The sequence below is a fragment of the Larimichthys crocea genome, chromosome IX, assembly GCF_000972845.2.
Source record: "Larimichthys crocea isolate SSNF chromosome IX, L_crocea_2.0, whole genome shotgun sequence".
NCBI classification, from domain to species: Eukaryota; Metazoa; Chordata; class Actinopteri; family Sciaenidae; genus Larimichthys; species Larimichthys crocea.
In genome coordinates, this window is record NC_040019.1 from 2,404,678 (window position 1) to 2,417,650 (window position 12,973).

At 43.8% G+C, this 12,973-nt stretch overlaps 1 protein-coding gene across 1 annotated transcript in view; it reads right to left on the reverse strand.

Moving 5' to 3' along the window:
- Positions 1-12,973, reverse strand: part of col27a1a (collagen, type XXVII, alpha 1a) — a 65,577-nt gene that overhangs the window by 31,910 nt on the left and 20,694 nt on the right. Inside the window, exons 5-10 of the mRNA XM_010737872.3 lie at positions 12,728-12,781; positions 10,576-10,629; positions 10,371-10,424; positions 4,194-4,238; positions 1,440-1,493; positions 911-955 (exon numbers count right to left, since the gene is read on the reverse strand). Coding sequence (XP_010736174.2) covers positions 911-955; positions 1,440-1,493; positions 4,194-4,238; positions 10,371-10,424; positions 10,576-10,629; positions 12,728-12,781 — 306 coding nt within the window. The remainder of the gene's footprint in view (positions 1-910; positions 956-1,439; positions 1,494-4,193; positions 4,239-10,370; positions 10,425-10,575; positions 10,630-12,727; positions 12,782-12,973) is intronic.

Genomic DNA, 12,973 nt, shown 5'->3' on the forward strand with positions numbered 1-12,973 from the left:
TCCACGATGTAGTCCAAGGGCACATACCCTCACGCCAGGGATCTCTGTAGATAGCCAGGACATCAGACTGAGCTGTCGGGGGGGTTGAGGGTTGAGGGTGAGACACAAACACACACACACACACACACACACATACAGAGAGGGAAAAAAAAAACAAGCACAAACACCACAACAAGTTGAACACCGGAGGAAAACAGTTAGATGCCAGCTTCAGGCGAGTTGGTGGAGTACGCTGCGAAAAGAGAGTGCAGAATATTTGGAAAGGTGTCCCAGAGAGAGAGAGAGAGAGAGAGAGAGAGAGAGAGAGAGAGAGAGAAGACTAGAATGCCTCTTTAAGACAGCAGGGCCTCATACGGAGCTTAAACAGGAAATTCCAGCCAGTGGGGGCAGGGGAGGCTTTGGAGGAGCCAAGGGGAGCTGATAAAGAACCTTTATTAGAACGCAACATAAAAAAATCACTGTTTGTGTCTCCGCGAGTGTGTGTTTCTTTGTTTGTGTACTCAAAGGGTGTGTGTTTGTGTGCGGAGGCTTATCAACAGCCAGTCTTTCAGTACGTGTCTTGCATACAGTAACACAGTGTTTACGTTACGAGTAAAGGCTCCTAAGTTTAGCACACTATTAATAGTGTGTATGAATGTGTTTAGGTGTGCAGAGGTGCACGCATGCATGGATGCATGGATGCATGCACTTGGATGTTGTTGCTCCTAGAGTGCACATACCTGTTCTCGTGCAACGACATGTTTAGAGTACAATATAGTTTGCAGCAGCCTTTTAATTTTAACTGAGATTTACGGTCTCCTTCTATAAATATCGCAGAATAGAAAGTGTCAGAGAGCTGTCAGCAATATTCCGTCTGATAAACTCAAACTTGAGCAGTTCAGTTTGAAGGGTAGAAGATGAGTTAACTTACCCGAACGCCTTTAGGCCCTATTGGTCCGATAGGCCCTGGTAAACCCTGAAAAACAAAGAGAGGAATTTTATTTCAGCGGTCCAACACTTTGCACCTGGATTTCCCAAAATACATTGTGAGTGTGTTTGTCATTGTGCATCATGATTATTGAGGAGTGGCAGGCCAAAGACTGCAATGTACAGCCATTAAAATAAGGTATTACAAGACATCTACAAAGCCAGATCGTTGTTTATGAATTATTAGTACACATACTGTAAAGAGGTTGGACACAATAACAATGTATTAATAGTGCTGTGTTGGAATATAATATAGTTTTACATATGCAATAAATGCACAAATTCAGCTGTTCAGGTGTCGTTCTTTATCTTTTATTGTTTCTAATATTCCAACTCCTCTGTACAGTATTTATCCAAATATTTTCCTCTTTCCAAGTCAGCTGTTCAACACATAACCTAATTCCACTTGGCCCTCTGCCCTTACTATGGCCCTGACTACAACTGTACCAGTCACAGCAGAGGATTTACTGCACCTGCCTGCCAGGATAACCTTTGGCACCTGGGCTTCCGACTGGACCTTGCTCTCCCTGCAGGGAAGAGAGGGAGAGAGAGAGAGAGAGAGGGAGACGGGGAGGAGAGAGAAGGGGGGAGAGATGGAGAGTGAGGGTGAGTGATCAAAATTACAGCAACACAAACACACACAGGCAGCTCGTTCTGCACAGGAGCAGAGAGGGAGACAGAACACAGGAGATGGACCACAGACTATAGTCAGAACTGAGGAGATCGATGTGTGCTTTACATAAAAGTGGACTTGTGTGTGTTGAGTTGCTCCCCCACCATCATTCACTTCATTTATCTTCTCGTCTTCTATCTTCTTTGCTTTGATGGATTAGTATTCGTGTTGAGCCACAGATATGGAGACTGTGAAGTCTAAAGTTAAAGTTGTAAACTGTCAGAGATTTGACTAAACCGTTCGTGTTTACAGGTCGCTATGCCTTTATGATGTCCAGTTATATTATATATCAGCAAATCAATATGCAGGACTGTTTATCAGTGTGTAAATTGACAACAAAGTTAAATCTATTGTGATATCATATTGAATACACCATGATAAAGTATTGTATCCATATTGTCAGTGGTGGAGGGAAATATTCAGAAGCAATATCACACTGTAAAAGTCCTGCATTGGAAATGTTCCTTTGCTCCTGTGAATATAATTATACATTACATTATTATTACTGGCACATATTTGTGTACTGTAAGTTGCTTTTTTATGTTGCATTTTCTCAAATTGGAGTTTGCCACCTCTTGTAGTGGAGTTGACGTAGAAACGGCATGAAATGAAAGCACCCATGTACATGTACCTCAAATTAGTATTTGAGTACTGGCGTGCATTTTTACCTTCTTCTTTCCAGCACTGCGTATTGCCCAAACCTTACCCCTGAGCAGGTTGTAGAGCACAAGTGTTCATGTATAACTTCCTTTGACACACTCCGGACGTGCAGCCATGTGCACTGCTTGCCATTCCCTCTCTTGGATAAATATAGTGCATAATGCAGCCAGTTAAAACCAGACATGAATTTGGCTGAGTGAGGTTTGGATCTTTAACTGGCCAGCATCGAGGGGTGACTCTGAGAAAAGACCCCACGGTGTATTACAAAGAGTCATCAACGCTTTATGCACACCAGCTGGCCTTTGCTCTCGATAGCCAGAGAATACGCCATGCCAAACAGTTGTGCTTATTACTCTGTCACTGGTGCTGCGGTGATTCAGACTCAGGACAGGAGCCGTGAACATCAGCAGCTCTGTGGGAAAGAGGGGGGCGTTCGAGGATGGACATAGAGGAAGGACATGATGTTGGGAGAGAAAAAGTACTCTTCCGTGATGAGTAGTACAGAAACTCCCTGCGCTTGTGACCTCAACCCGAGAACGGGGACTTACTTTATGTGACAATGAGGAGAATGTTCCACTCTGCTTTCCATGACTAAGGTCTTTTCCTTAATACCAACAGTTAGTATGACCCAGCCTGACTGAAAATAACTCTGGACACTACGCTGGATGCTCCATACTTAAAATAGTCTCTTTTGGGCTGGACTTAACAGCGAGAGTCACGTCTCCTCCCACTGCTAGCAGTGAAATAAAAAGAGAAAGAAAGAAAGAAAGAAAGAGGGACCGATAGAGGAGGAAGAGGCTGTGAGAGAAATGAAGATAAATGCTGTAGTAGAGAGGCTGAACTTTGACAAGCGGCAAGGAACAGTCCAGAGAAAGAAAGTCAGACAAAGGAAAAAGCTGCAGTGTAATAGCCGCGAATGTGTCACTGTTGGCCTAGTTGGCTTGTTCCTGTTTCTCTTCTCTCTGTTTTCTCTCTCCTTGGCATCGTTTTCTGATATCCTGGAGAGCATCTCTGCAGCACAACACTTTGGCCAGATGTCTGTCCTCACCAGTGCTTCATAACAGGCTAATCTAATCTGGCAACCCCCGCAGGCATGCTCGGTGCGCGCACGCAAACACACAATCGCACACGGGCTGAGTGGATGACGACTGAGCTTTTAAAGAATGAGGTGACATGTGAGAATATGAGGGGATTAGTCATCGATAACGGACTCGATGGTGGACACCATCAAAGCAAAGCGTTATTAAGACATTCAGGAAGGGAGACGCATGAAGAAGAGATAAAGGAGCGTGTGTCAGGTTGAAGAATCTCTCTATTTTTTGCATATCTGGTTAAAAATGCTGAATCCTTAGGCGAGGGATTAAGATTTTGGCTTCACGTTTGATTAAGTTTTGGTTGCAACAGTGTACGTAGAGCAAAGGAGGTGGAAAACATTGGCTGTAATGCAATCTTGGAACCCAACGGCTGCCGTCTGATGATGATTTAGTGTTTTTTCTAATTTATTAAGTTCTCTACATTCACATATAGAGATGCAGAAATGCCTCTTTCTTGTCATTCTCGTGTATCAAGTTGTCAATCGGACAGCAGAGGAAATCTTGGCCCAGATATCAGTTACGCGTGTGCCGGATATCTGCGGCTAAACTGGAAACCCAGAAACATTGGCCGTTGGCCAAAGAGGCTAAACTGTTGGCCATATTCATTGGGTTTCGAGATTGATAAGAAAGAGACACGGAGCTGACAGGAATTTTAAAATGTACTGTATAATATTACAGACAACATTACATAATTTTGGCCCAACTGGTAGGATATAGGAATGTTTTTTCAAGCATGGGATTAACAGAAGTGTGAAGAGCAGCAGAAGCTCGAGAGGATGACATCTATGAAAGATACTTACAGGCTCTCCAGGGAGTCCAGGTGGACCAGGGTAACCTCTCTGTCCCTGAAGAGACAAACATGAGACATGGGAAGTGAGTTTAGGCGTAAAAATATTGGAAGTGAAAGAAAACACACATTCAGAAACAGTTCACAGACGAGGGGGGAAAAAAAAAACTGCCAAGCACGGGAGAATTTCTCGCTCTGCATGGGAACGACAAGTGGAGTTTTGTGCAAAGTAAAATATGCATGTTAACAATAACATCAACGACAGACGTGTTCAGTGCCATATGCAAGGAATCAATCTGCCCTTCTGTCGAGGGATCAGACTTTCCACTGGCTGTTTTCGCAGAGAAATAGTGCCGGAGAGGCTGTGCCAGGATCATGGCATGTTGAGGATATAAATGCCTTCCTGTTTGAGTCAGATAGCAGGTCCCTCCCTCCGCCTGCAGAGCAAACTACAACCCCGTAGACAGCCTGACATAGTGCTTCTTTACAGTTCTGCTGACTCCAGTGGCACAGACCCCCAACAAAGAGCGAGAGGAGAAAAACTAAATCAAAAGGTGGGAAGACATGCCTCTCCAGACCACAGTTTGATAGAGTGAGGGAGCAAGAAAGAAAGGAAAGGATAAGGGGGGTGGGGGAGAAAACAAAATAAAAACAGAGGGGTAAAGAAAGGAAAGACTACTGATGTCCCGTTTTCCTAAACCACAGCTCCAGAGTACCAAGCCAAGACTCCATGAGTTCCAGTAAACCATCCTTTAGTCCCGTCATCTGACTGCAGCAGGGGAACACGACGCAGCATCCCTCTTCTCATTATGGTTAACATGATCACTCTCACTGGCATACACCTTCATACCAGCACTTTGAAAACTGCCTCCGTCAGCATTCGTACAGCGACGTCAACTCTATTATGCAGTCGAGTTCTTTTGGAGAACTTCTCTATTCTCCCTATCGTCTTACATAATCTGCTGCACATCATCAAAAAACCACCAGGAGGAGACGCTTGGATCTTCTGGGATGAAAACACACGAGTGATGCACATTGAATAAACACCAGGTGATGACAGCCCGCCGCCGTAATGAAAACGCGCATGTGTGCTTTCCATATTTTTGTCAAAGCTCTATTGGTAAGCAGTGTTGTGGAGAGAACTGGGATGGATGCACTTGCAGACACATGGCGCCTGTGTGTGACCTTTTAGAAAATTTCCATTAATACATCAGCAGTTATAACCGCGCTGATGAATTTGTGTTTGTCATGTGTCTGAATCGGAATGTCCACCTGTTGTTGTTATTAGCCTGATTTTCTTTTTTCTAGGTTTCTGCTTTCCATCCACATGTGGTGCACGTAAGCAAAGACAGGCGGGAAAAAACACAAGATACATGTACACCGTCATCTTATTATATGGCTTACTTATAGTACAAACATGTGTAGCGGCTTATGTTCCCAAGCTGTGCTCTAAAGGTCCCCCCGCGCCACACACATACACGCACATACACATGCTGTGGGTTCTGGGTATTAATCACGGCCTCCCAACCCTCCTCCCCGGGCTAGACCATCTCAGATCCTTATCTCACTCATTATGAGCCTGCTAATGAGAGCAGGCCATTCCCACCAGCCCGCCTGCGTTTACAACGCCACTTGCTTAACAAGCATGTGTGTTCAATCAGATAAACCTACCAGAATGCTTTTCATTTGCAACAGCTCCCCGGTAGCACCCTGTAAGCAGTCCCCCACCCTCCTCCCTCCTCCTCCTCCATTCTACCCCTCTAAGCCGAGGAATGCCTCTGGGAACTTTAAGCGCATTTTGGCAGAAGTAAAATAAAAGACACATTGTGTCCGACGATGACATTTCATTCCCTTGGATGCCAACCTACTCTGCTTTGCGGTGTGTTCGAATGAGCGCAGGCCTCATGTCTGTTAACAGACGTACACCACAAGAAATGGCTGTGCGTCTTCCGCGGACTGCCTCTACTGGACAGCGCCCTGGTAGCAGAAATGTACCGCTCACCTCATTAATCTCTGCTTTCATCTTTCCACCTCTCTTACCCGAATTCCCTCTACAGCATGGAGCCAGATGATTGCTCAGGGCGCTCGTCTGGCTCCATGCATGTGCTGCATGTACAGCAGAACATAAACCCTGCCATGCGGATGTCTGGCGGGGACACACGTAACAAACAACAGCGTGAACCTACCCAGGACAATTTGGTTTGGAAATCTAACCAGCGGAAAAACATCCCTCATCTCATCCCCGTCTAAACCGCAGTTTCAGCAGGCTTGTTTGCTCGCATGCTGTATCGCTATTAAACTACGGGCACGGTGGAAGACAGAGGTTGTTCTTCTTGTGAGACATGCAAAGAAAATGATGGTTGATTTGAATTCTCCCATAATTACGACGATGATGAGCATGTGGATTTGTTAGTTTGAACTGAGAGTTTGGTTTGGAGCAAGTCTTGGGGAGCTTCAGACAGATTGATGTTGTACAATAAACTGTCTTGCATAAATGAAGGAAATGAGTATGATTAACACACAGCAGGGGGATGACAATATATCGTTCTGCTTTGTGTTCATAGGACATTCTTGTTAGGAGAACTTTGGGTTGGACTTAGTTTGAAAGGAAAATCATCCGGTGAAAAATGACAATCCACTATGAGCATGAGGACCTTTATGAAACATAAGTGAAAAGCACATGTAGGCACTTCTTATAGATATATAAACAAGGACTTAACATAATGTGTCTCAAGACAGTCATAGTTTCCCAGATTGGAGCGTAACAGAAACTCCACATGTGTGTTTATGGCGTGACTTATGGCATGGCTTTGCTCTTGGATTCTTTTGCAACTCTGGCCTAATAACATTTTTTGCACCGGTGACTATAATGATTGACACGGCTATGATGAATATGTTACATTGACTAATTTATTTAGAATTGGGTTTCATTCTATGCTGATGACATGTTAACATTTTACCCAAAGCATCTATAGCAATCGCAACAGCGAGTGAACTACAGCCAGAAACAGTGCAGTGACTTCATTCTAATCTATGCTATCTGGCTCTAGTTCTGTACTTAAACATAAGATGCATTGGTTTTCTCATCTAACTTTTGGCAAGAAAGCGAATAAGCGTGTTTTTCCGAAATGTCAAACAATTACCCAATGCAGGAAAACATCTACCGAAGCACGTAATAAGATTAAATACCCATTGAGTGCTTGCAAGTTATAATGCTACTGTGCAGTATGACTTGGCTTCAAGGGAGAAAAAAGCAGTCGTAGTGTGAAAGACAGATGTAGAAAAGACTGACAAGAAGAAGAGAAAAGACAGATCAACCAGCGGTGGGAAACGACGTTGAATACAGCGGGATGGAGGCAGTAAGGTGAGATGTGCGGCTTGTAATGTGGCCTTGTAGCTGAGGTTTGGCTCTGTGTGTGTGTCCCCTCTCCCTGACCCTGCCTACCATACTGAAAAGCCATTCAGACTCGGCTTGGTAGAACAAATGTTGTACAGAGCGGAACATGCTTGGCTTGTCTGACAGTGTAAAATCACACTCTCCCATCACACGTTCAAAGCACCACTGCTTTCTCCATTAAAGTTTTCCATGGAAAAACGGCAGCCAAATTCCAGAATTCCCGGCTGAAGTGTCAAGCTAAGGCTGATAAAGAGCCTGTGTGTGTGTGTGTGTGAGAGAGAGAGAGACAGAGAAGGTAGAAGGGAAAATTTCAGAGTAGAACAGAGGAAAAGCTGCTGTTGTCCCGTTTTCCTAAACCACAACTTCAGTGTAATGAGCCAAGCGAGTGAGACAGAGCAAGTCAAACAGCTAGAGAGGTATGACGAGGGAGAAACAGCACATGGGTGTTTCAGGGTGGCCCGCCACTGAGATGAAATTGCAATGAAAGTCCTCATTGCTTTTCACTACTTGTATTGACCTTACAGCGGGCCTCAGAGTCTGAGTGGAGAGACCTGCATCAGGACACGCCTGGGACTTTCCACCTGAGCTTGACCGTAAAGGAACAGAACAAAACAAAGAGCCTGTTTCTAGACAGTCTGCGCTTGCACAGAACAATTTGGACATTGACTCACATCCCTGTCATAGGAGTGTGATGTGTAGACATGTCGGATTACTGGTAGGAAGCATAGCGGAGACCTGCGAGAAGCTGTTATACACTGAGTTACAGTTCCAGTTAAGCGCGGTAAGGAAACTGGTTCATCAGCTGTTCTGTGTTCGTGAAAAAGCAGCTGACTCCTTGTGGTTAATTTAACGAGTTTCCTTTACAGTCATCATGTCTGTGGTTCATTGACCAATACCTGAGGCATGTTGTGATGATGTCAGAGTGTGTGTTGATGGAGTCCCCATGGTAACCCAGACATGAGGGTGATTAATACACTTTTAAGTAGCTATGAAGTTGCCTTAGGCTTCATTTATCAGCGCTGCTCACCTGAGTGTAGACAGGTAACTATTTCTTTATGTGCGCGCCAGGTGATCTCACCTTTAAGCTGAACAATAAGTTTGAGGTCAGACAGCTGGACCGGTACACTCTGATTCACATGTCACTGTCCAACTTTCAGATAGCCTGTCAAATCACTGCCAAGAATCATTTAGTTTTTGCGTGAATGTTTTCCACCAGCTTTACGTTTTCCATTCTGACTGAGTGTGAAAGAGAGAGACAGAGACATACGACTTGGACACAGAGAGAAAAGCAGGCTCCTAACCAAAGCCATATGTTAAGCTCGAGGCAGCCATCCAACTGGCGTCCCTCACTCGGTTACAAAGCACTGCGGCTCTGGGAAAGACAGTGAATACATACAGAGGCACTTTACACCTCCGCTGAAACGCATACAGTCTACCTGCTTTATTCAATTACTCAACAAATCCTTCTGGATTTGTTTGAAATGTGTGCATGGCTCAGTTCTAGTTCATACATAATGTGACTAAAAGCAGTTTATGGGATCTTCTTCTTCTGCCACAATGAGACATGTGTTTATATCAGATTGTTTAAGAAAAGGTGAACCTGATTATTTTAGTTTATACCTGAGGAGCATACAAGACTCACCAAGCACCAAGGTGTAGTGATCATGTCCTATACCACCTTTTTTTGGTCTGACGTAGCCCTTTCAACACGATGTTCCATATGTGTTCATTTTATTTATTTTAGTCTGGGCGTTATTAAGCAATATGAACATAACATATTTTATTATTATTAAAATGACTCCCACCACCAGAGAACCTGGACATTTCCAACCATTTATCCATGACTTGCCCTTGGACTTAAAGGTGCAGTGTGTAAGATTATTATTTTCATAATAAGGCAGACATGGATTATAATATTCATAACTATGATTTCATGCACGTATAGTCACCTGAAAATATTAATAATTTTGTTTTTGTTGCTTATAAAATGAGCCTTTCATATCTACGGTGCTCAGGGGTCCTCTTCCATGGAGGCTGCCAAGCTTCCTTTACACTATGAAGGCGAGGGTGATGTGAGGAGATTGCAATTACAGCAACTACACCACTAGATGCAACTGAATCCTTCACACTAGACCTTTAATCTCGGTCTGTGCTCGTTCCACTTCTTTCTACCAGAAGCTTTGTCCCACTTCTTTCTTCCCCACACTTGTGAAAACCACTCACGCCGTGACTAAAGTAACATCTGAGACGCTGGTTATTTTGTGTTTTCGAGTGCAAGATCCCCCCCTTTCTTGTTTCTCTGATGACAAAAAAACAAAAACCTCCCCCCTTTGTCCCTCATGACATCCTTCCTGCCAACATTAAGACCCCTCTGTACTGGATCCAGCGATCACAGATGGAAGAAATGGAAAGCACAGCATAAAAGGAGAAAGATGAGGGGGGGTTTAAACACACACACATACACATACACATACACATACACATACAAAGATGCATGAAAACATCACCACAGACACATGAAAAAAAAAACAACAGAAAAAACACAAGGGTTATGAAATGGTGACAATGACTCATGCAAGAGTTCTTTTCTGGGCTTTCCCAAACATTTTAAGGGCCTCGCTGTTCAAACTTTGCAGATGTAAGCACTATGCTCACTCACATCATCAACTGGTAAATGGGGGCTGTTATGGCTATTTAAGAGCATTGAATTTCATTTCATTGGAAGGAAATCAGTCCAAGGATATTGAGAAGCTTTTGTGGAGGGGGGGCATACTCTGTTTATTCCTGTCTTACCTTCCGACCTTCTTGGCCAGTCAGTCCAACCGGGCCAATAATCCCTGAGTCTCCCTAGAACAAAAAAAAGCGAGAATGACAAATGGTAAAGCAATAACAATGACTGGTTGCACAAATAGCAGTTATAAATATGCCGGGAGCTTGCCAAACGGTACAATGTTATAAATTAATGTCGCGTGTAGATGGAAAAAGAGGGAGACAATACCTTCTCTCCTTTAGGTGCAGGCCCAGGTGACATGCCAGGGTCTCCTTTTTTCCCCTGATAAAGAGAAAAACACAAAGCAGGCGTTTGTATGGGTGAAAATGACCCAAATGAACTTGAACTAACAGTCATATTAACAAGATAATTTCGCCTTTCATTTGGAGCAGGCAAACGGTTAAGGCTACAAAAGCAGACAGATAAAACTCACGAAGAAAGATCGGTTTAGCAGCGCATTATGTGGGGGCCCCTGCAGTCACCGAGCCTCATTGTCAGCAGGTAACAATAACGGGGCCTCAGCACATCAAAGCTATGGATCGGAAATTAGGCTGAGTGCTGACTCCTTCTCTCCCCATGGACCCCTGCTATTTACAACTTTGTTTCATTTATTAACGATGAAAGAGCAGTGAACCCCGAGACATCAAACACTTCAGAGTCATTCTCTCAACACACCTGCCAGGTAGGAGAAGCCTGCTCTGCACCACTCTGCCTAGAATTTACTGGAGTGTTCATTCACTGAGGCGAGGTTTCAAATATCTGCCTAGTAGAACGCGGCTTCTCCAACCAGGGACTTTTTTATAGTTATATGATGTGCATCTTACAGAATTAGTTCAACCTTTTGGGGAAATGCTCACAAAATGTAATATAATATCCACTTATTAGCACCAATAAAGCTCACTAATTACTATGCTGGCCCAGGCGTAGTGACTTCCTAAAGACTACAGGAGGTCACTGCTCCCAGCCAAGAAATAGTCCCACAGAAAACCACAAACAGTTTTTGTTGTTAGGGATTAAACAGCTGCAATCTTATGTATTAGTTAGCGAGCTTTAGAGGTTTAGAGACAATTTTTGTTACTTTTGGACAATGTTAGGCATTTTCAAAGTATCCATCTTCAGATGCTGCTATCAGTTATTTCACCTAATTCCCAGTAAGAAAGCCAATACATGTGTGGAAGCTATTCATTTAACACATAGGCCACTGGGCGCCCAATTAAATATCTTATTAATATCAAATTGTTCATGGTGTACCTGCAATGAACATGGGGCTTGTTGGCCAAAATACATATAATCTTTGTTTAACGTGTTATTGCCTTCACATTTATTGTCAGAATAAGACTATACGAGATGCACTGAAGAATTTTGACTGACCAGATTTCCCCCAACTTAAACTATTTCTTTAATTGAATAAAATATGAGCAGACAGTAGATAAAACGAGTAAGAATAAGGCACCGAATGATGGGAAGAAGACTGTAAAATTTGAAGAATGCAACCAGGGACAAACACAGTCCCTTTGGGTGACCTGTGGAGGTCAGGGCTCTGGTGATGGGGGTGGGCAATGCGACCACATGCAGCTCCACGGTCGTCATTTATGCAAGGCATTTTTATAATGCACTTTAAATACAGGTAGCGCTCCTTACTATGTACTCCGAGCACACAGTGTCGGAGGTCAAGGATGTTTGCTAAGACATACATCAGTCCAAGACAATCAGATGAGGGACGCAGACAATTTGTCTTGGGCAGGGTCGTCTCGTGTTCTCACGTTAAAATTAGACAGATTTATTGGAAGTTCTCACTTTTTCTGACTCTAAGTAATGTCTTTCCCTGGAGCTCTGATAAATCACTTCAAACTACCCCGGGTTGTCCAAACTTTCTGTCTTCTTTCCCCTCGAGCTGCAGCACATAGACGCACATCCATTTTACATGGAAAGAGCATATAAATGCATAAAATTGCACACATTGGGGCGTATTTGGAGGCGAAATCGAGCAGATCTCCAAGATCTGACATTTCACCTCTGCAGCACACATGTTAAAGTGATACAGTGATACAGCTCTTCGGTATTAAGTGCTTTTAGTGTCTCAAACTGCCAGGTGTGTCCGCGCTGCCATGAACTTAGGTGGCCCCTGATTCTTCAGCCACAAAGCTCCATTACCTTGTTGTTCTTCATGGATTCCAGCTGATATAGAAAAAATAACACATCCTCATCCTTCATGGGATCATCGTTCTCTTCAAGGCGAGAGAAGATCATAAACTGACGCAGGTACATAATCATATAATGGTTTCATGTGGAAATATCAACATGGCCGTCGGGGCTCTTGGCAAAAACAAAACAAAGAAAGGCTTCATTTGTGATCATGAGTTAGACCAAGAGTGCGTACCTTGAGCCCGGGTGGACCAGGTCGGCCAGGGTTTCCATGGGGACCAGGGGCGCCCTGTGGAGGGAGAGAGGAAAACGTAATCAAACCGTGATCGAGATCTCAATCAATCTTCATATCGTGATGGAGCTGATGCAGACTGTGGTTTTGCTACAGAGAAGAGGGGGGTTGGGAGACTGTCTGGAGAACTTCAGCCTTCATGCTACTTTAACCTATTTTCCTATACATCAGCTGTGTGTGTGTGTGAGT